At 37.7% G+C, this 24,266-nt stretch overlaps 1 protein-coding gene across 1 annotated transcript in view; it reads right to left on the bottom strand.

The window, feature by feature from the left end:
- BBS7 (Bardet-Biedl syndrome 7) overlaps positions 1-23,822 on the bottom strand; it is a 1,778,061-nt gene extending 1,754,239 nt beyond the window's left edge. Inside the window, exon 1 of the mRNA XM_044061529.1 lies at positions 23,540-23,822. Within this exon, the coding sequence (XP_043917464.1) occupies positions 23,540-23,575 (36 nt within the window). The 5' untranslated portion in view covers positions 23,576-23,822. The remainder of the gene's footprint in view (positions 1-23,539) is intronic.
- Positions 23,823-24,266: the final 444 nt, after the last annotated feature.

Below are 24,266 nucleotides of genomic sequence, written 5' to 3'. Positions count from 1 at the left end.
GATGCTGCTCAAGGTCAGGGTCATACCAGCCTGGGCTACATGATCAGAGAGCTCCTCTATGTCTCTTTTCATGTAGTCCAGGGAGGTACATCTCAGGTCATTCACACCAGCATGTACAATGACTGAGTCATATTTGTATTTGCTTTGGAGTGACCTGAGTGCTTGCGTTATGTGGCGGATCCTAGCACCCGACATGCAGCTCACCGTGACCTTCTCTTTATTCAGCCTGGTGAGCGGGACGTCAGTGTGTCTGACAATAGAGTCACCTATTACAAGAGCATCAGGTGTGTTATTCAGCCTTAAGGGCTGTGGCTGCTTGGCACATTTACTTTGTGGGCTATGTGTTGTGCGTGTTTTGTTTTGAGGTAGCGTTTGCTTGGATGTCTGCTTTGGAGGTCTCTGTTGCTTAGGTAGATTTTTATTTAGAGCCTCCGCGTATGTTTTTGTGTATTTATGTGTTTGGTTCGCTGATGTGGTGGGACTATGTGATACTGGAATTGTGTTGTGTGAGGTTACATTCTCCTCCTGACTGGTTACACCAGTTTTGAGATGAGAGAGCTCAGCCTCCAGTTTGGCTAAATAGTTGCATCTCTCACATATATTTGAACCTGTTTGGAGGAGGAAAGGGTTGTCCGTGTACATGAGACAGTTGTAATATTGCCTCAAAATTCCCAGATTCACCAGCTGGACTGGAGAGGAAACCACTGACTGATCTTTGGACATGCTAGAGTAATATAGGGAAACTGAATTTAAGACGGACCAATAGAGGACAGGGTAATTGTAGAGAGTACAAGAGTAAGTAGTGCTTATGGTTTAATAGTGCTAACTTGTAGGATTACTTAATTGGACCAGTGAAGGGCCTTAGAATGAGAATATGGTGTTTAAATTGAGAGATAGAGCAGTTCTAAGGGAAAAAGTGAAGAGCAGACTTTGTGGAGCCAGGAATAGTTTAAACCCAATTAGGCGGCGCTGCCCGCTGTTGCGCTATGCACAAAACCGCGCAAAAGAGGGTTTTAAGAGAGGAAGATGAAGGAGTTTGGAATTGACCAAAAATGGCCAATAAAACTACAGTTTCAAGTCAGTAACCACTCCCACAGGGGCAGGCAGGCTGCTCAATGTTTTTCACTGCCACTGATCCACAGAGAGACTTCCCTTTAGCCCAAGCAAAAAATGGCCTCTAAGAAACTTACCAACAGTTCAAGAACAGCAAGCCTGTAACTGAACTTTTTCAAATCTCAGAAAAGTGGGAAAAAAGCAAGATTTTTTTTGCTCTTTTGTTTTTTTCAGAGATAGCAGAGGTTCACAAGTATCAACAAGTTATAACAGTGCAGTAAATGACCCCACACAAGAGTGCTAGGCCAAAGACAGATAAAATGCAAGTTTTGAGAAAAAAACGATTTTAAAAATAAGTGCAAACAGGAAATTCAGTAAACAGCTCTAGGTTGTGCTCTAAATACAGTTACTAATGCAGAAATCAAGTTTAACAAGCCAGAAAATGCTCAAAAATAGGCAGCTATGCAGAAAAACTTAGCAAATAAACAGAGGAAAAATACTTAAAATCTCAAAAGTGGCTCCTTTCTTCTCTCAGCGTTTTCTCCTCTTGGTGGGTGCTTCACCAACAGCCAACAAGCCTGAAAAGACACCAAAACCACGAGGCAACCAGGTTTTAAGAGAGGAAGATGAAGGAGTTTGGAATTGACCCAAAATGGCCAATAAAACTACAGTTTCAAGTCAGTAACCACTCCCACAGGGGCAGGCAGGCTGCTCAATGTTTTTCACTGCCACTGATCAACAGAGAGACTTCCCTTTATCCCAAGCCAAAAATGGCCTCCAAGAAACTTACAAACAGTTCAAGAACAGCAAGCCTGTAACTGAACTTTTTTAAATCTCAGAAAAGTGGGAAAAAAGCAAGATCCTTAGCTGTTGCATAGCTCTGTTTGCAGACTCCATCTCTGTAGCAATCTCAGACATCTTGGAAAATGTTAAACTGAATTCATATGGTACTTTTATGATAAGATGGCAAGCTCTAAGTCTTTCATTCAAGTTAATACCAAATTCAAAGGGCAATGCACTTAGTTCCAATACAACGTACTCCATCCACTTCTTATTACGTCTCTGGCTGCAATGATCAAGATGAAGCCTTTCTTACAGTACCAGTTGCTGTCTTAGAACACTCCCTCAAATTTTAATGCACAGGTCATACAATTCAAGTTTTTTTTTCTGGCTGAATCAAGTTCTGAAGTAATCTACACATGGACATATCCATAACACTGAATAAAATTTCCACATGTTTTTCTGATGGAATAACATTCATCACAAAAAAGCTTTGTTATTTCAACATATGCAAAACATGGCTCTATCACAGGTTTAAATTCTTTGACTTTTCCCAAATGAGCCATCAAAAATCTTGTCGACACTTTTCTTCTCTGTGTGTTATACTTTGAAGAAGCTCATACGAAACAAAGAAATATGTTTGAAGCCACTTAACTGCCATGCATACACCAAGTGCTGACTGAGCATACAGTGCACATACACAGACATTTTATATAGGTGTTTGAAACTTTTTTGAGGTACATGCACTAATCTGTACATCACACCTACTGTATCATGATTTAACACTTGAATGCATTGCTAATTACTCATCAGTAAACCAGGAAAAGTCGAGCCCATCAAATCCTTCCTTCTAAGCTGTCTGTTTCTCACTGTTCACTGCTTTATTCATCTTTCATGGTGAACTGGGAGCTGCAAAATCAATCAAATTTTTAAAAGATTAAGCCAGAATAAGCAGGAGGATCAGAGAGATTAATTAGTGTTTCTAAACGCCACGCTGCTTTCTTTTGATGATGAATGACTTCTCTGACAATCGTGGTCTTCTTCTACTTTACTGACCAGCTTCAATGAAAGTTAATGACTTCCCTTCCTGCCTAATATATTCAACTCCGCAGCCTTCTGTGCCTGATTTTGTCTACCTGCACTGGTCTACATCGCTGCAGCATAGAATGGTGCTCCGAGACATGCATCTACACAACTGCTTACCTGTACTCCTCAGCGTCTTTCCTATTCCACTCTGCACTGTTACCACCAGTTTTGGAAGAGTCCATCGATCAGGAGTACCCAATCTACTCAAATGTTTACTTATGTATAAAAAAAAATCTGAACTCCAGCCACTATTTGGACAGAATTTCCCTGGGGGCACCTTGTGAAAGGAATCACTTGCTACAGTAAAAAAATGTATGCAAGCTTGTTAAAGCCTGGCTCTGTAAAAAGACATGTGGCTTTAAGTAGGATGAGTCATATCCACCACTTCAGGCATCAATCAATGAGCAGAAGTGAAAGTTTGGCTCTGTGTTCACCTTCAGATCAGAGGAGAACGATCCACATGTAGCTTAAAGGGTGAAACTACATTCAGTATCACCTGTATGTCAGTCTTAAGCTACAGGGATGAGACTGTAGAAGATAGAAAAAACATGCAGAAGACCATCTCCCTATATGAATAACATATTTTAACTGTATTATTTACTGCACTGTATAATGCTCAAAATGCAACAGTGTAATAGTGGTATAATAGGTGATGTGATACTCATTTGAATAATTTGTCAAAGATAACCGGTTAAGTGAAGAGGTTGAGACATATTAGCAGGTCAGGGTCTTCCCTGCTAAAGGCATGAGCTCTTGACATACATCCCTTAAAGACAGACCCTTTCTTAAAGCTATACTCCACACTCCCTATTTTTGTTACAGTTAGGTGATAAACAGATTATTACTAGCATACGTTAAAATATTTTTAAAAAGTTTATTATTACTTTAGACTGTGCTAAACTAGCATACCAATGGTATTTACAATAAAATTAGGCATAGTTAAAAGCAACATGCTTTAGGTACTTTTCAGTCCTTAGACTCTTCCTGACTTCCACAGATTTGATCTGCACAAATCACAGTATCTCTTTAGTGATATTCCAAATCATGAATAAGGAATATGCTCTTCAACAGCATCACACAGCAGTAACTGCTTGAATTTATTTCTAGACTAATTTTATACACTTGATTTAGTCCTGAATGTTTCTAGCTGCTCTTATGAACTCTTTGTTTACCAATGTAACCTTCATTTCAGTCTACCTATATACATCTAAGCTTTCTTAACCCTTATTGCTACCTTTCAGATTCATCATTCGCTCACATCGACTTCAAAACATAAAATCACTTCTTCACTTTCTTCTGCAGATGCACTAATCTGCTCCATGAATGTAACAGGATCTAGGTTCAGGTGCATTTTTAAATAACATAGCTTTAAAATGTCCATTATGCAAACTTCCTTGCATTTGTACTATTTCCCCATCCTTTCCATCTCTCTGTCTCTTCCTCCCTTTTCCAAAACAGATAAAGGTTTCTTATGCATGCTATAATAACTGTTCTGTGTAGCCTGGTTACTTATCACTGATCTAAATTAGCACAACAACATTTCTCTGGATTATTTAGTAATAACAAAGAAAATAGATACAGTAAGTTTACCGTTTGCTTTCTTCTATCCAAAACTGAAACGGTGATATTTTGGTTATTTGCAATGACATATTTCTACTACAGATTAATAAATATTTGTATTGCTGGTATCTGTAGTCTCTTTTGCTCATTTATTTATTTGTCATCTGAAATATTCTTTTTACTTGACCGTTACTTTGGTGATAACCTTGGGATTGAAATATTGTGTTTATATTCTCCAAGTACTTTGAACTCCTGGTTTACAAACGGTTGAACATTTTCAGACATTGGTGTATCTGATATTACTTGTCTTGAAAATGTGCTTTTCAAAACAGTAACGCCACTTGTACATCAACAAAATCACATCTGGATATTTTTGAACAATCATCCACATACATCAGATAATGAAATTATGTACATACCTCTCAACCTCTTGTTACAAGAATTCTGGGCAAGCTAACAATAAAGGAGGGAAAAGGGCCCAAAATCAAGGGCAGGTTTAAAACATGATCTTATAAGCTCAGAAATTTGCTAAAGTAACATACTTAGCATGCATCTTCTGAAGGATATAAAATCTAAAATGCATATGTCTGCCATTATTTAATGACTTTAATCCTCAATGATTTAGCAAAAAACACAAATGTTATGAGGAACAGACCAAACGTTTCACACAAATACCTGGGCATTCTACAAAAATCTGGAAAGCTAAGAGTTATATGAAACAAGTATGTCCTAACTTTATTCCAATGCAGATTTGGTATTTCAAGAAGTATCATCTCTTCTTGAGGATTCTGATTACGATGCATATAGAACAGTCATGCACGGTTTGTTCAGTTTATTTTTTTGGCATTTTTGGTCATGCACTTTCTCTAGCACTGATGCTCTGAGCTGATTAGAAACTACTACCTCATCCATCTTAAACAAGCGACCTTGAATATAGTTGATTTTATGCCTGGGGGTGTTATACTGTGTACCTTTAGGAACTGCTGATAAACTGCTCAGCCAACCTCTCATAGTAATCTCTAAACAGCTGCAATTTATGTCTTCTTACGTATACTGTTTGAATTCCTTTGTATGACCCATAATATTTTCATATCTTTGCTTAGAAAATCTTCTGTTTGTTGTTTCAAGTAAGCTCAACTTGATACACCTTCAATATGTATAAAACAAAAAAACGACAGATGCAACCCTTCGGGAACACTTTACTGTATAAAGATTTAACGCTTTAGTCAGTGGTAATTCTGACTTCATCAAAACAATCATTTCAAAATCACACACTTTTTATACATTAAACTCAGTCACAAGTCCATAGTTAAAAACTACCTTTCCTGTTTTTAAGGAAATATTGCATCCCCTTCTTTATAAAACACAATGAACACATAATGTGCATTTACAGGTTAGAAATACTTTGCATCTTACATAAAAATCTCAATAAACCCATTCATAATAATACTGCACAACAGCAGCAAAGAAAAATATGGCAGCAGTTGTACGAAGTATAGCTCCAGACTACATAAAATAAACCAAGAACTTTAATATTCGGTAAGCGCTTTCACCATTATCCGTGGCTTCTTCAGACCATATACAAATATAAAAAAAAACACACACAGAGGTTTTTAAGCTGTCCCTGTATACCTCATTAACCTGAAAGACCACTCCCAGCCAATCAAGTTACTATAGACACACCCTCTTTTAAAAGCATCAGTACCTTCATCTATATTACATAGTATTACTTTTAAAATATAATTTATATAGCACATTAAAAGTCTATTTCAGCAGTCAAAGCATTCATAGGCATCTACAAGCATTTAATATTATAGCAATAACCCACGCCTGGGTGTGGGTAATGCTAAATTTACCCACGGTTGGCGTGGTTTGGTCCCGAGGCGAAGCCAGGGACCAAACAAAGCCAACCGTGGTAAATTTAGCATTACCCACACCCAGAAGTGGGTTATTATTATATATGACATTATTTAAGAAAAGAAACTGTTACTTTTCTTAAATAATGGCATAGTATAATGCCTGTTTACTGCCCTTCCGCAGATGTCTGGCATCCGCGGCAGTTCTGATGTACTGCGCGCCTGCGCAGTACATCAGAGTTGAGCAAAAAACGGAGAAAGCAAGATCTCCGTTGCTTTTTAGTCTCGCTATGTTAAATGAGTTTAACATAGCGAGACAGTTTAAAATAAGCAACGGACATCTCCGTTGCTTATTTTAACTGTCTCGCTATGTTAAACTCATTTACCATAGCGAGACATAAAAGCAACGGAGATCTTGCTTTCTCCGTTGCACAAACACTGCCTCGCTATGTTAAATGGGTTTAACATGCGAGACAGCTAAAATAAGCAGCGGAGATCTCCGTTGCTTATTTTAAAGCTGTCTCGCTATGTTAAACCCATTTAACATAGCGAGACAGTGTTTAAAACGCAGTTACACTAATGGAAAAAGTCCGGCGACGGACCTTTTCCATTAGTATAACTCGATTTACAACGGGCACGCTGGCCAATCAGCGTGCACGTTTTGGGGGGATCATGGTATAATTGAAAACATTTCAGAACATTGCTTCCATCAGCAGCATGTCAAATGCTATATATTATGCTAAACATCATTATTTAAACAATGGTACTGAAAGTCTCTGTTCATTATATTTCTTTGCTAGAATTATATTGCTTTATGTTATCTGCTTTGCTTCAGATATATGCTGTTACTTAAAAATTATTACAATAACAAATCTAGGTTTAGCTTTCTATACATTCCTACTACTTCTAACAGTGTAAATAAAGTTGCAGTTTAAAATGCAAATAAGTTACCCATGCCATGTGTTCAAATTCCATTTTAAAACTCTAATTTGTCTCATCACATTTTCGACTGTTAAACTTGTCCAGCGAGTGTAATCCACTTAAGATATACTTATATTGCACCCTCTTTGTGTTATATTTCATTTCCAAAAGTTAGAAATGAAAAAAGTGTGTTTGTCTTCATTACAGCGCCTCTGCGCATGCGCAATATCATCACACTCAACAAATGTTCCGTTTTACTTCTTCCCACTTTCTTCATTTAATTATAATAGACAACCAAGTATTATAAAATATATATCTCATTGCTAAATAATCTAGAATACATCAAGTCACTAATTCATAAATGTAGACAGTTTTAAACAAGGAAGGTTTATGCTTTTCCCATAGAAACAAATCATACCGTTGCACTTCTGTCTTTCATGTGTCAATCAAGTATATGTAATATAAGCACTAGGCACATTATATGGATACATCCAGGCTCAACTTCAAACAAATATAATAAACATAACTTTAACTCTATACCTCTGGGCAACCCATTCAAACCATAAAATATATATTCTATGGATAATAATAGTTCAATACATTATATATATATATATATATATATATATATATATATACATACATACATACATATATAGGCAATTTGGTGCGAATAGATATGTAAGCAGTTAAAAAAATCAGGACTTATTACATGTTCTTGTCCTACATATAAGCCCCAAGTATATACTTTATATGACACTCGGAACATTATATTGTTGTTTACCAAAAGCATTTTTACACAACTATATAGTAGTTAAAATTTAGTGTACTTTATATGAATAAGGTCTTCCAACATCCATTTAGAGATGGATGGATGCTTTGGTATAAGTATATATGTTAATAGAGACAGCTCTGTGTGTATAGCTATAGTTATACAATAGATCTATATGATAGAATACTTACAGATATCATATATAGAATGAGAAGGTGACTAATACAGCAAATAGATTATGCATAGTTGTAAATATATGAACCGTACAAATAATCACTCACAACATACTAAATGTGTAATAACTGTATTATACACTGACAATATCTCTGTTTTAGGATAGATAAACTCTATCCTCAGATATATTAAATATATGGTATTTCATGAAGTAAGATAAAATACTCAAATCTTGTTTTTAGCAGTCTTATCATAGATATCTAAATAGGTTAGTAAATATGGGCTAAGTGATGTTATGACAGTTTGGGTAAAATTCTTCAGTGTTCTTACTAAGTGGGATTATTTCCTATTAAATATAATATGTATCACTATTTTTTCGGTATTCCTTGTATTTATATTATAATATTCTTAATATTACCCAGCCCTCTAAATACATAGACAGAAGTGGCATATACCGTGATTTTAAATTGATAGCATTAGAAGAAGTTATTACTGGGCAAAGGCTGGGTAACATTAAGAATCTGACAGAAAGAAGTGAGCTCAGATGGATACTCAAAAACTTACAGCAGATAAGGAGAACGTGCTGAATGGTAAAGTATCCATTAAAAGTGCTTTAGACGCATGAGGAATACCTAGAAAATAGTGATACATATTATATTTAATAGGAAATAATCCCACTTAGTAAGAACACTGTAGAATTTTACCCAACCTGTCGGAACATCACTTATCTAAATAGGTTTGTAAATATGGGCTATCTATGATAAGACTGCTAAAAACAAGACGAGTATTTTATCTTACTTCATGAAATACCATATAGTTAATATATCTGAGGATAAAGTTTATCCATCATAAAACAGTGATATTGTCTGAGTATAATACAGTTATTACACATTTAGTATGATGTGAGTGATTATTAGTACGGTGCATATATTTACAACTTTGCATAATCTATTTGCTATATTAGAGAGTCACCTTCTCATTCTATATACGATATCAGTAAGTATTCTATCATATAGATGTATTGTATAACTATATACATAGAGCTATCTCTATTTAACATATATGTCCAAAGGTCAGTTGTCAATCTCCTCTCTGGTCCAGCTGGTGTATCTGGGAATCTTGAGGCAATGTTACAACTGCCTCATGTACACAGACAACCCTCTCCTCCTCCCTCTCCTCCTCCCAACAAATTCCAACACATGCGAGAGATGCAACCATATAGCCAAACTGGAGGCTAAGCTCTCTCAAGTCAGTACTGGCGAAACCTGTCAGGAGGAGAAGGAAACCACACTCACTACAATTCCAGTCTCACATTGGCAAACCAAACACAAACACACAAAAACATACTCGGAGGCTCTAAATAAAAATCTGCCTAAGCAGCAGAGACCTCCAAATCAGACACCCAAGCAACCGCTACCCCAAAACAAAACACGTGCAACACATAGCTCACAAAGCCAGTGTGCCGAACAGTCACAGCCCTTAAGGCTAAACAACACACCTGATACACTTGTAATAGGTGACTATCGTCAGGCACACTGACGTTCCACTCACCAGGCTGAACAAGGAGAAGGTCATGGTGAGCTGCCTGTCAGGCGCTAGAATCCGCCACATAACACAAGCACTCAGGTCACTCCAAGGCAAGTACAAATACAACTCAGTCATTGTCCATGCTGGTGTGAATGACCAGAGACGTACCTCCCTGGACTACATAAAAAGAGACATAGAGGAGCTCTCTGAGCATGTGGCCCAGGCCGGTATGACCCTGACCTTGAGTAGCTTCTTACCCTCACCAAGAATGATGCCACAATATGAAGACAAGATGATCAATTTCAACAATTGGCTTAAGTATTGGTGTCATTCAGAGGGGATCCAGTGCCTGTCAGCCTGGGATGACATGCTCGACAAGCCACAATGCTTCGTTAGGGACGGCTTGCACCTGTCACACCTGGGCTTTCGGATATTGGCAAAAGCTCTTGCTACCCCCCCATAGTGCCTTTTTAGGCAAGGCTCAAAAGACAAACCCACCTCCATAGGTATCACAAGGGATAAGAAACTAAGAGCAATGCTACTCAATGCCAGAAGTCTAAACCTCAAAATGTATGCACTCAAAACTCTCCTTAGCATGGAGAACATCAATATCTGTGCAGTAACAGAAACCTGGTTCAAGGCTCCCGAGAGCACCCCAGCACTACCAGGTTATACCTCATACCATGCTTTTCGGCCCCAAAACTTGGACCAAACCACAAAAGGAGGGGGAGTATCAATATTAGTTAAAGATACCCACACCTCCAGGTTGGTGGCACAGCACGAAGCATGAGAGAGTATCCATGTGCAACTAACAGTGGGTAAAACTGCCTTCCAGTTTATAGCCTGCTACAGACCACCCTCCCAAACCCAGGAACCCCACTCGGCCTTCCTGAGAACACTGGAAAATATGAAGGTCTCTCCAAACACTATTATATTGGGTGACTTCAACTACCCAAACATAGACTGGGAGCATTACTCTAGCTCCAACATCCTAGCTCAAAGGTTCCTATAATTTATAAACTCAAATGCTATGGAACAACTTGTTACCACTCCCACAAGAGGGGAAAACATACTGGACCTGATCATCACCAACATGGGGACTCTATGCTCCAGACTAGAAGTGTATCCCTCACTGGTAAGATCAGACCATAAACTAATCTCACTGGATATTCACATCCCGACCCCACCCCCTTCCCAGAAAACCGCAGTGAAAAACTTCTCTAAAGCAAATTTCACACTCCTCAAAACCGAGGTGGAATCCTTCAAAGCCCCCGGGCCTGTGGAAAATACGGCCCAGACTGCAGAATCCTTTACAAACGCATTCTATGAACACCTTCAGGAATGCATGGATCATGCAATCCCAAATAAAACCAAGACCCAATCCTCCAAAGGCAGACGTCCTGTCTGGTGGACCCCAGCCATAAACAAACTATACAATAGAAGAAGGAAGCTACTACATCATAGAGCAAAATCCCAAAAAGGGAAGGCATCTCTGATCAGCGTTAGCAAAAAACTACGGGCACTCATAAAATCGTCTAAGGCCAGCATCGAGAGAAAAATTGCACAGGACACCAAGGATAATCACAAGGCTTTCTTTAGTTATGTTAGGAACCTGGGTGGGAATTCCCAGATATGCTCAGAATTAGTCCAAAATGACAAAAAATACACCGAACCCACAGACATTGCCAACATCCTAGCGGATAGGTTCAGCGCAAACGTCTCCCCCCCCCTCAGCGTACAAAGTCCCCCCCCTCAGCGCACAAACGTCTCCCCCCCCACCAAAAGGGCAAATATCTATCCCAGCAGAGTGCTGCCCCCCTGACATCTCAGATGCTCAGGTAAGAGCCGCCCTCTCCAAAGCAAAAAACACAGCATCAATGGGACCAGACAGTGTCCAGGGCTGCGTCCTACATGAACTCCAAGAGCTAAACCCAAACATAAAACTACTGTTCAATTTCAGCCTTACCATAGGATATGTACCCAAAGAGTGGCGTACAGCAACAGTGGTCCCTCTCCACAAAGGTGGTGCCTCAACGGATCCTGGAAACTATCGCCCCATAAGCCTGACTAGCTTGGTCTGCAAAGCTATGGAAAGGATCATCATGGACCTCATAAAAAAAGATATTGGGGACCTACAGACACTGGATCCTACCCAGTTTGGCTTTGTTAAGGGCAGATCCTGCCTCTTAAACCTGGTCGATTTCTTTGAAACAGTCACCAAGGCCATTGACAAGGGGAAGGTGGTCCACACAGCCTACCTTGACCTTGTAAAAGCCTTCGATACAATACCCCACTCGGGCATTATAGATAAGCTCACCAGGTTAAATATAAACCCCTATGTCACTAGATGGGTTGCAAACTGGCTCAAGGACAAAACCCACATGGTTAGAATTGCTGGAGCCATGTCAGACTCCAAACCAGTTACAAGTGGCGTCCCACAAGGCTCAGTCCTGGGACCTCTCCTGTTTGGTATATATTTCTCGGAGGTACAGGCCAACACGGAAGGACTGTGGCTGACCAAGTTCGTAGATGACTGCAAACTGGGTGCTATAATCGACTCTCCAGCCGACACAAGCATCCTCCAAAAGGGCCTCATAGAAACAGACAATTGGTGCCAGAGCCATGGCTTCAAGCTAAACACCAAAAAGTGTATAGTCATCCCCTTTGGCAAAAACAAAGTGCCCACAAATTACCACATAGGTGGTAATCCATTAAGTACAAAAGAAGTAATTAGAGACCTGGGGACCCAAGTTGATAGCAATCTCTCATTTGACAACCACGTGGCCAAAGTGGTTAGAAAAACATTTTATATAGCCCACCTAATCATGAAGGAATTCACATCTAGATCAGGGGAGGTCATCGTGCCTCTTTACTCATCCCTCATCAGGCCCATAATTGAGTACAATGCCCCTTTTGGGATGTACCTTACCAGACACCTGCAGCAACTGGAAAGACCCCAAAAGTACCTCACCAAGAGGATCAAAGGGCTCAAACAGATGCCATATGCTGCCCGGTTAAAGAAACTCCAGCTCTACTCAGTGGCATACCACCTGCTCAGAGGCGATCTGTGCCTGACGTATAAAGCCATGTCCAACCCGGAATTAATGGACATGCTGCACCTCAGAAAATCCAAATCCCATCGAGCTACGCGCTCGAGAGATTTGAACCTCAGTACTGAAATAAATAGGACATGCTGGAGGGACAGATTCATAACCCAGAGGCTCCCTTCACTCTGGAATAAAATCCCAGTCCAGGTTAGGCAGAGTCCCTCATTGACTCTCTTCAAGAGGAATCTTGATGAGTGGATGGGGGATCGTAGGTTTATCCTGGGTATCACTTCTGTGTCACTGTTAGACAGAGGCACACTATACTAACCTCGAAAAAGGGCATAGCAAAATTAATTTAAAATGGGTGGCAAAAGCCAAACACACTCTGGCTAGGCTTATAAATGCCCTAGGGCAGATAGCCTAGTATGAACCTATGAACCTATACTTACACTAAAGCATCCCTACATCTCTAGATGGATGTTGGAAGACATTATTCATATAAAGTACGCCATATCTTAAGTACTACATAGTTGTGTACAATGCTTTTGGTAAACAACAATATAATGTTCCGAGTGTCATATAAAGTATATACTGCGAGTTTATATGTAAGACAAGAACATGTAATAAGTCCTGTTTTTTTTAACTGGTGACACATATATTTGCATCAAATTGCCTACATATACATACATATATATATATATATATATATATATATATATATATATATATATATATATATATATATATATATATATATATATATATATATGTATTGAACTATTATTATCCATAGAATGCATATTTTATGGTTTGAATGGGTTGCCCAGAGGTATAGAGTTAAAGTTATGTTTATTATATTTGTTTCAAGTTGAGCCTGGATGTATCCATATAATGTGCCGAGTGCTTATATTACATATACTTGATTGACATATGAAAGACAGAAGTGCAACGGTATAATTTGTTTCTATGGGAAAAGCATAAACCTTCCTTGTTTAAAACTGTCTACATTTATGAATTAGTGACGATGTATCCTAGATTATTTAGCAATGAGATATATATTTTATAATACTTGGTTGTCTATTATAATTAAATGAAGAAAGTGGAAAGAAGTAAAATGGAGCATTTGTCAAGTGTGATGACGTCATTGCGCATGCGCAGAGGTGCTGCAATGAAGACGAACACACTTTTTTCATTTCTAACATTTCTAACTTTTGGAAATGGAATACAACACAAAGAGGGTGCAATATAAGTATATCTTAAGTGGATTACAATCGCTGGACAAGTTTAACACTCGAAAATGTGATGGAACAAATTTGAGTTTTAAAATGGAATTTGAACACATGGCATGGGTAACTTATTTGCATTTTAAACCGCAGCTTTATTTACACTGTTGGAAGTAGTAGGAATGTATAGAAGGCTAGACCTAGATTTGTTATTGTAATAATTTTTAAGTAACAGCATATATCTGAAGCAAAGCAGATAACATAGTGCAATATGATTCTAGCAAAGAATATATAATGAACAGAGACTTTCAGTATCATTGTTTAAATAATGATGTTTAGCATAATATATAGCATTTGACATGCTGCTGACTGAAAACATTTCAGAACATTGCTTCTAATATTAAATGCTTGTAGATGCCTATGAATGCTTTGACTGCTGAAATAGACTTTTAATGTGCTAGACTTTTAATGTGCTATATAAATTCTATTTTAAAAGTAATACTATGCAATATAGATGAAGGTACTGATGCTTTTAAAAGAGGGTGTGTCTATAGTAACTTGACTGACTGGGAGTGGTCTTTCAGGTTAATGAGGTATACAGGGACAGCTTAAAAACCTCTGTGTGTGTTTTTATATTTGTATATGGTCTGAAGAAGCCACGGATAGTGGTGAAAGTGCTTACCGAATATTAAAGTTCTTGGTTTATTTTATGTTGTCTGGAGCTATACTTCATACAACTGCTGCCATATTTTTCTTTGCTGCTATCTTTGCTTGTTTGGTGGAACAGTTTAAGTTTACCAGCTGCTTGTTTGCCTGTTTCTTAATACTGCACAATGTTTTTTTTTAAATACTTCTGATTTCAGTTTCAGTACACTACTAATGGATATTGTTTCATTGAGGCCTGGGGGGTAGCTGCATTGTATTTTACTTGCCATCTTAACTCTTTATATTCCAAATACATGTCTGCAGGTCCCACTCTTGGTCCCATATCCACCTTGTCAACTGCTGTGAATTTAAAACTGTGTGAGGGGAATTTCTGAATGTGCCTCACTAGTGCATTCTTGTCAGTCCCCTCTGGATATGTCTGACTGATTTCGGCATATTCTTTTCCTGAACATACCCTTTGTTTTTCCTGTATAAAAATTCAAACATTCCTGACAGACCACTAAAGTATGCCAGAGCTATAACAGTGGAACTTGTGTTGTATTTTTTTTTACTAATTCCCTGATTCCAATTCTGACTTCTATGTACTACAATGTACCTGCACTGTGGACAATACCAACACTTATGCATCCCACCATCTGTTGCCCTCTGTCACTTTTTTCAAGTAAAGACTTAAAACACATATCCTTTTTATAAACAATGGTGGGTTCATTCTCACTCTGAAAATGTTCCAATTGTGTCTAATAATGGCACTTACATCATAAAAGCTGAGATTATAGGGTATAATAAAGGCTCTTTGAAACCTGTTGGTATTAGAAGTCTCAATTGCATTTCCTATTCCACCCCTAGGTATGTTGTCAATACACCCTAAAAGTGGTGCAAAAATACCTTCTTTCTTTTTGTGTTTAACCTCTCCTATTGTTTGATCCAATAAGGTGTTGGGATATCCCCTCTTTTCCAGCATAGTCCTTAATACATCACATTCCTTGGAAAAGGTGACCTCACTGCTGACCATGCGTGCTAACTTATCATATTGTCCCTTGACTGGGGGCTTTTTTTGGTGGAGAGGGTGTCCACTAGTAAAGTGGAGTAAGGAATTAGAGTATATCATTTTCCTATAAATAGAACTTTCAAATTTCTTTTGGTCCCTGTTTTTAGAAATGGACACATCCAGATAATGTACACATTCACTATTGGTTTTCATCGTAAATTTGAGGAAAACTAGTACTGTCATTAATATATTGGAAAAAACAAACAGTCAAGTCTATCTAGAGAATCTTTCCAAAAGATAATAATGTTGCCCAAAAAACAACCATTACATACACCAACAGTCTGCAAACTCAGAAGTAAACACTTTTTCCTTCTCCCATTGGGCCAGAACTATGTTGGCAAAAGCTAGGGCGCATGCTGCCCCCATAGCCACTCCATTTCTCTGCTTAAACAATTGATTTTCAAAAACCAAGAAGTATTTATCAAGGACAACTTCTGTCAGGGCCCTAATGGTAAGTATCTTAGAATGGTTAAAATGTGAGTTCCCACAAAGAAAATCATAAAACATTTCAACCCCCTCCTCGTGAGGAATGACTTAAAACAAGTCTATCACATTATTGTGACAAAAATCAAGTCCTCAGAATAAATCTGAGATGTCACCTTGGACAAAAAGTCCCATGAGTCTTTGTAAATATACTCCTGCTTGTCCAGGATACCTTTTGCTTGAGTGTTCACATATTTAACCAGTGGAAATGTTTTGGATGCCTTTGTATCCACTTTTGGTCTCAATGGGGGGGGGGGGGTCATTAATACATTTTTGTAGTTTTGGAATTCCAAACATAGTGGGGGGTTTTGGATAAGTCACCTTTAAATATTCATATTCCTGTTTTGAAATCTGTTCATTGAGTAACAGGTCTTCTAACACATAATCAATCCTTTGATATGCTATGCTCTTTTTACTTAGGGAAATCTCCTCATATGTTTTAGAATATTAAACATTTTGTCGATATAATCATTGACATCCATAACAACTAATCCACCCCCCCCCCCCTTGTCTGGCTTCATGAGTCTCAAAATTTCTCATACCCAAAATTTCTTTCAGTAGTTTATTCTGTGTATACTCCAAGTTATGCTCTTGAGGGTGTGCTAGTGAAAAAACTATCTAATTTCTCCTTCACAAATCATATCAAAAATATTCACTAGAGGGTGTAAAGGTGGGTTAAATGAACTTGGGTGTCTAATGGTGGCCTGGCAATCTGACTTCTGGTTCACAAAATAAGAGTAAGTCTAACTCTTCTTACAAATAGTTTAAGTTGTACAAGTGTCTCTTCCAGGTTTCCATGTCTCATGAGGACAAAGGTATGCCCCATTTCAAAGAGGTTTGCCCACTCACTAGTGACATCTGTACTATTATAATTGTAGATTTTAAAGTCACCGACTGTATTTTCCCCTCTGGATATGTCGTACTGATGTTGGTATAATCTTTTACTGAACATATCCTTTGTTTTTCCTATGTTAGGTTAGCACGCATGGTCAGCAGTGAGGTCACCTTTTCCAAGGAATGTGATGTTTTAAGGACCATGCTGGAAAAGATGGGTATGTTTGCACCACTTTTAGGATGCATTGACAACATACCTAGGGGTGGAATAGGAAATGCAATTGAGACTTCTAATACCAACAGGTTTCAAAGAGCCTTTATTATACCCTATAATCTCAGCTTTTATGATGCAAGTGCCATTATTAGACAAGTGGAACATTTGCAGAGTGGACATTGACCTATTTCAGAAAATAAGGAATGAACCCACCATTGTTTATAAAAAGGATATGTGCTTTAAGTCCTTACTTGAAAAAAGTGACAGAGGGCAACAGATGGTGGGATGCATAAGTGTCGGCATTGTCCAGAGTGCAGGTACATTTTAGAAGGAACAGAAGTCAGGATTGGACTCGGGGAATTAGTAAAAATACAACACAAGTTCCACTGTTATAGCTTATTTTGTGATGTATCAAGAATGTTTGAATTTTTATATAGGAAAAACAAAGGGTATGTTCAGGAAAAGAATATACCAACATCAGTATGACATATCCAGAGGGGATGACAAGAATGCACTAGTGAGGCCTTTCAGAAATTCCCCTCACAGTTTTAAATTCACAGTGGCTGACAAGGTGGATATGGGACCAAGAGGGGGACCTGCACACATGTACTTGGAATATAAAGAGTTAAGATGGCAAATAAAGTACAATGCAGGTACCCCCCTCCCCAAGCCTCAATGAAACCATATCCATTTGTAGTGTACTGAAACTGAAATCGGAACCGTTTTATTTTTTAAAAACACTGTGCAGTATTATTATGAATGGGTTTATTGAGATTTTTATATAAGATGCAAAGTATTTCTAACCTATAAATGCACATTATGTGTTCATTGTGTTTTATAAAGAAAGGGTGCAATATTTCTTTAAAATTGGGAAAGGTAGTTTTTAACTATGGACATGTGACCGAGTTTAATATATAAAAAGTGTGTGACTTTGAAATGACGTTATTCTGATGAAGTCGGAGTTACCACTGATGAAAGGGCTAAATCTTTATACATTAAAAAGTGCTCCTGAAGAGTTGCATCTGCGTCTTTTTTGTTTGCTTTATTCTAAGTTTGGTGTTCAATAGTTTTATCAGTTCAATATGTATATGTGTACCTAGTTTGTGTTGTACTGTCAGGTCACATTTCTGTAGATTAAACAGCATTATCTGCAATACTGCAGGTGCCTTATACAAGGACTTTCTGAAAGTGCTTTCTACAAGTTTATTGTCTCGACTAAAAACTGCCAACCATGGATGCACTCAAAATTTCTCACATTCATGCACAATAGTAAACATTTCACTCATAATCCATGTATATCTAGTTTGTGCATAAATAAGTGATTTTGATTGGTGCATGGCAGGTTTATTATCTTGTATCAGTGCTGCTTCAATGTCAAACTTAACATCACCAGCTTGCAACACATCTGGTTTAGTAATATCAACACTTAAGAGTTGGTGTCTTAGTCATAACCCTCTTCAGTATTTTAAAACTAGTCATGCTCTTATGACCAGAACAATTAAGCATCATATCCTAAAAGTTGTCCCAAAAACAATATAATATCAGACATATTTCGTATGAACTTTAAGTGCTACACAATGCTTAGAAACATCATTAGAGCTTGCTACTTTTCCAGCTTTGGCATCTTCAGTAGGACTCTCATTTTCTCATTGTATGGGTTCAGACCTTTCGAGGTTATTAGGTAATCCATATATTTCAGACGAATACCATAAATTTGAAATTTGCTTTAATAACAGATTAAATTGACTCAATTTGCATATTAACCTAATGACATGTTCCTGCTCATATTGACTCCATAACACCAAATCATCAATAATGTTTGCTCCATAGTGTAGACAGATGAAGCCCTGACTAGGATACAGAGGATCAGAGAGAATGAGTAGTGTCGCAAACACTGTAGGAAAGGTGTGAGAGGCAGTGCTGACTCACTCATCCTGGTGGGAGGGAGGATATCTGTCCATTATAGTACTAACACTTAGTGGAGAAGAGGTGCACATCATGCAGTGTATGGGCTGTGGAAATGTACCAGACACTGCTAAACCACATTAAGATGTAGCAGTCCTCATGGAAAATGTGTGAGAACAAACAAGACCAAAGAGAAAAGCAAAACAGGCCCTTATATACAAGGGATGATAGTTTGCAGCAATTGGCTATTGCCCACAGGGAATAAATGGGTGGAGGAACTGTGGGATAACTAATGGTTAGCAGAAAGTAGGAGAAAATATTATTCAGTAATGCTAGCCACACCATCTAATCTTTCTTTACTGTATACAGTTATTCTCTGGAACACATAAAGGACTGGTGATATATAAAGGGTTAGTTGATGAATCTATACCCTCCCAATGGTATGCTAAATACATGAAGATTTGATCTTTCCTCATCCTCATATAACTTGGTGTGTCAGAATAGCTGATTAGCATCCAATAGAGAGAAATATTTGGCATTCTACACAGTGGAAACTACTTCTTAACCAGTCAACAATAGACAGTACCCTCTTCTGATGATTTTATTCGGATCCTGAAGGTCTGTACAGATTCTGAGATTGTCCTGTTTCACTACATTAACCATACTATTAAACTTTCTGTAGGCTCTGACTGATTTAAGCTTCTGTTCTAATCTTTCACTTAAAGCTATTAGCACTCTGTTACGCACATGCACTACAGCTATGCATCTATAGATATTTAAATATAGTATCATCCTGATAAATAACCTAGTCCAGTGAGGAAATCTGCATAGATCTGCAAAATATCATTAGTATGTTAGCATTAAAATGTACCACAGGAAGCTGGAACTAAGACATGAATAATTTCAGTGGAACTGATTGCTAGCCTATCTAACACCATATTTTCTGCATATTCCTTGCTGTCAATCTATACTTCAGTTCATTACTAGGCTAATGATCCCAAGTGGTCTTTTTAAGGCTCACCATGCTTCCTAAAGATAAGAATCAAACCCTGTATCTCGTGACTATAAGGTAAGCATCTTTACCACTGTGTCACCCCCTCCAAAAAAAAAAAAAAAAAACTGAAATTCCCTGACCAGGAATTGAACCCAGGCTGTGGCAGCAAATTCTTACCACGTGACTAGACCACCAGCATCGGACTATGTTTCTTAATAATACTGTTAGCAACATTCAATGGAACATTCAAAAGAACATGCATTAAGCATGTGTGTATATGAATTCAGTTCACCACAGCAATTTTTTTCACATGCTAAATAACTCAATGTTGTTGTTTGTCTTTCGGCTTTTTGGGTCGCCACAGCGGAACTCCGGTCCGCTAATGATTGGCAGTAAATTTTTATGAAATGCCGAGGTGCCAGCTTGACGCTCAACCTTCAATGAAGGCACGCCCATTTACGCACAGATGTCTTTCGAACGCTACCCAACCGCGGGGAGGACATGCCGACTCCACACAGAAGGCACTCCCAAGCCAAGCCGAGGATCGAACGGGAGAACCTCTTGCTGTGAGGTAACAACGCTTCCACCGTACCACCATGGCATTTTTGCTAAATAACTCAATACATTTGTCAAATTCACAATCAGCTTTAAAGACACAATGTTAAAAAAAACTTTATATGTCTAATTATTGCATACAGATGATAGCACTATCTGATCCCAGCCTTTATGCCCCAAATCTGTCAATAAGTTATAAGGCAATCACTTTGCTCTGGTGTGTCAATACTAGAAATGTAAATGTAGATTCTGTAAAATGATTATACTCAGCATCAGTATCTATCTTAAATTCAATATGTTTTTCATTAATAATAAATTGTTCAATTCACATGCTTTCAGTACATTATTTTGTCATTTTGCTCAATTTTAGTATACACAACATTAAATTATGTGAAATACTCATATTCCCCATTTTACATACTCTACCCAAATAATTATGCCAGCATATGACCTACAGAGCTAAATGAATGCAATGGACTTTCATACTTCTGCAATTCTTGCTTAATACAGTGAGAGAACACAAATCTATTTTCAGCTATGTCATGCCTCCTGACCACATTTTTGAGTGCTTCGTGACTCTGTATCATCATTGCTGTTCCTAGTGCATACTCTTATTCTTTGCCTCATTCTGGCCACCTTCTTGAGCACTTCATGATTCTTAATGTCACTAGTACTACTCCTAGTGCAAACTTTTATGCTTTGTTTTATTCCCACATTATTTGTATTCATGGTTTTCTTTTGTATGCCTCTGCTTCATGAGTCCACTCTAGTAACTGCAAACATCCAAAGTTAAGTCAGATTCTGTCAGCAGTCTAACTCTTACATGTTCATGTTCAATACCACATACCATACTGCCTCTAATTAATGGATCATGCAACTCACAGAATTCATAGTCCTTTGCTTAACTTCAGCCTCATAAACATCGAAGGCTTGACAAGAAAGAATGTGCCCAATGAAGAGATTCATTTTTTTTTTTTTTGAAAACTAAGACAGGAAGTCATAACAATCTCAAGGAAAAAATGGTGAATTGGGTGTGACAAGACCAGGACTACTCTACATGGCTTTGATTACGTCTGTCCATGACACATATTAAAAAGTGCTTTTTCTAACCAATATAGCATTTCAGGTTTGCAAGGTAATGAAATGTAAAAAACAGTGCTATAATTACAGGCCCTTTTGGACTACTCTATTCCCATTATATTACATATTCTGTATGTAAAGAAATAGCAGTGTAAGTGAAATAAGATAAAAAAAGAACCATCTTTCTTCTATCTTCACTAGATTATACAAATGCAGTAGAACAGTCATACTACATAATAAAAACTATAACAGTGTGCCTGCCCTTAATATTATTTCCCCCTCAAGTAGGACAAAAAAAGTTGCAATGGAAAAAATACATGAAATCCAAACCGGGTGTCTTATGTAGCACCAAATTCAAATCAGTACTCATTAGTGTACAAACCACAGTGCAAGAAACTCAGACAAAATAAGCATCTGAGAGGGGTATACTCTACAGGTGTTCTCATTGTCTATTTTAGTACAATTTTGCCCACATAAGACTGAGTTCCATAGACTCGAGGCATATCTTAGAAACATGAAAAGAAGCACACAAGTCTATTAATAAAAGAAAAATAATACAGAAGAAATGCACAACATATACACAGTTAAATTAGTTTTCTGTTGGAAAATCTTATGTGACAAACGAAGAGTAAACTGTTTAAGACGGATTATACCAAAAAGCTGCGATAATGAGTAACATGATGCAGAGGCCATGTTTTGATTGTTACTGATACTAATTACACATTGTGTGATGTGAATAAAATCACTCAACCAACATGTGGGATGTGCACACTGAAAATCGGCAGCTACATCAGTATAAATACTCAGGAACACCTGTGGATACCACATAGTTTAGGCATGTCTCAAACAAATGAATTAAAAGGCCATGCCATATTTTACCCTCTCTGAAATGCAAAACCATCATCTCATTTTAATAAGTGAAGAGGGGAATGTTGACTGTTCTATCCCCTTCACTTGTGTGATACATATGAAATCCATCTTAGGACAACATAGCCACATAGCACATTTCATACACTTCCTAAAATAGCTCAGGTTTGGAGAATGTCATGGTTATCAGTCACAGATAGCACTGTAACTGGGACACTACTTAAGCTGTTTCCATTCCACTATATCAGAAAGTAGCAACTTTACTATATATGAAAACAGTTGAGACACTCCAAGTAAGCATGAAAAAGTTTGATTACAAAGAAGAGTATAGCAAGGTTTAGCAAGCTTATTATCTCCTTGGTCATTTCTTTGATGATCCTTGGCATACCTATCAGTAAAGTGTAATCCTATTGTGGAGATTTATTCCTTGCCTCTATTACATCATGTCTGTAACCACTGCGTTGACAAGATAATACTGCATTTGAAGCAGTGCCATCTGTTGCGTTTATATAATCCTTCTAATATAAATCAAGATATTTACAAATATGCAATGTGTTGACGTTCACGTCTGGTGCATACTGAGATTTAGGAGTTCAGGCGTATCATCTGGATAACATTGTTTTGATGAGCAGCCCTACTTATTGAGCAGAAGTGGAAAACATGGTAGCAATTCATCCAGAAAACATACCCTCTATCTCTCTATAAACTCAAAATGTACACTTCAACAAGGTTTATGTACATACTGTAAAAAATGCAAGACATAGCAGGCAATAAAATTTCTCAAATAAGGGCACATAACTTAAACATGTATTTTACAGGTATCCTGCATTTCTTTTTATAGCACTGCAGTTTTTATAAATACCACACTAGCATTCCTACTTTGAGATCACGTACCTGTACATAATCAATGCGATTTAAACTTAGTTCCATGATGAAGATGATACAGTAAGACACATAAAATATCCTACTAAATTGTGTCTAGATTTTCATTTAAAAAGCCATAAGTATGTACGTCTTCGGATACGCTTCCCTACACATTTTCTCCTAAAACCTGCAATCAGCTTTCATTTAACCATCTTGCAAAGAAACATATACACGCCACAGTTGCGATAGTAACATAACCCACTATTCCTATAATCCATATCTTGATTGGATAAAAAAAACGATTCGTCCAAGAGGCTGGCGCTTTTTTGTACGAGCGTTTGGAATGACGTCTAAAAGCAGAGTGGGTAGAAGACTAAACAGCGTTGACTCACGACGGTCTCTCAATTTGTAAAATGTGGGTACAGTACTTTACGAGGCTCGACTATGAAACGAAATTCTAATTGTGCGATAACTTATCGAATTTGCTTTGTTGTTCTGTCATTTCATTTTTGGACAACGTAAATAAAAAAAAATGGTTTCTTTATCAGGAAGGGGAAGAGTCAGGGTTACCACTCTGTCAGATTCCTATATGGGACATTGTTTTAAAGAAAAGGCGATATTTTACAGGATAAGTTATAACCGCAACCACACTTTATTGCCAAATTAAAAGCTTCCAGTTGCAGAATTTGAACTGTTTCTCTTGTTTCATATTAAGGTATTTCAGACGCAGCCTGTATGCAACAGTTAGAGAAAACTT

This window comes from Protopterus annectens, chromosome 2.part0 (assembly GCF_019279795.1).
Source record: "Protopterus annectens isolate FY-2018-M chromosome 2.part0, PAN1.0, whole genome shotgun sequence".
NCBI classification, from domain to species: domain Eukaryota; kingdom Metazoa; phylum Chordata; order Ceratodontiformes; family Protopteridae; genus Protopterus; species Protopterus annectens.
This window is presented reverse-complemented; position numbering and strand designations above follow the sequence as displayed.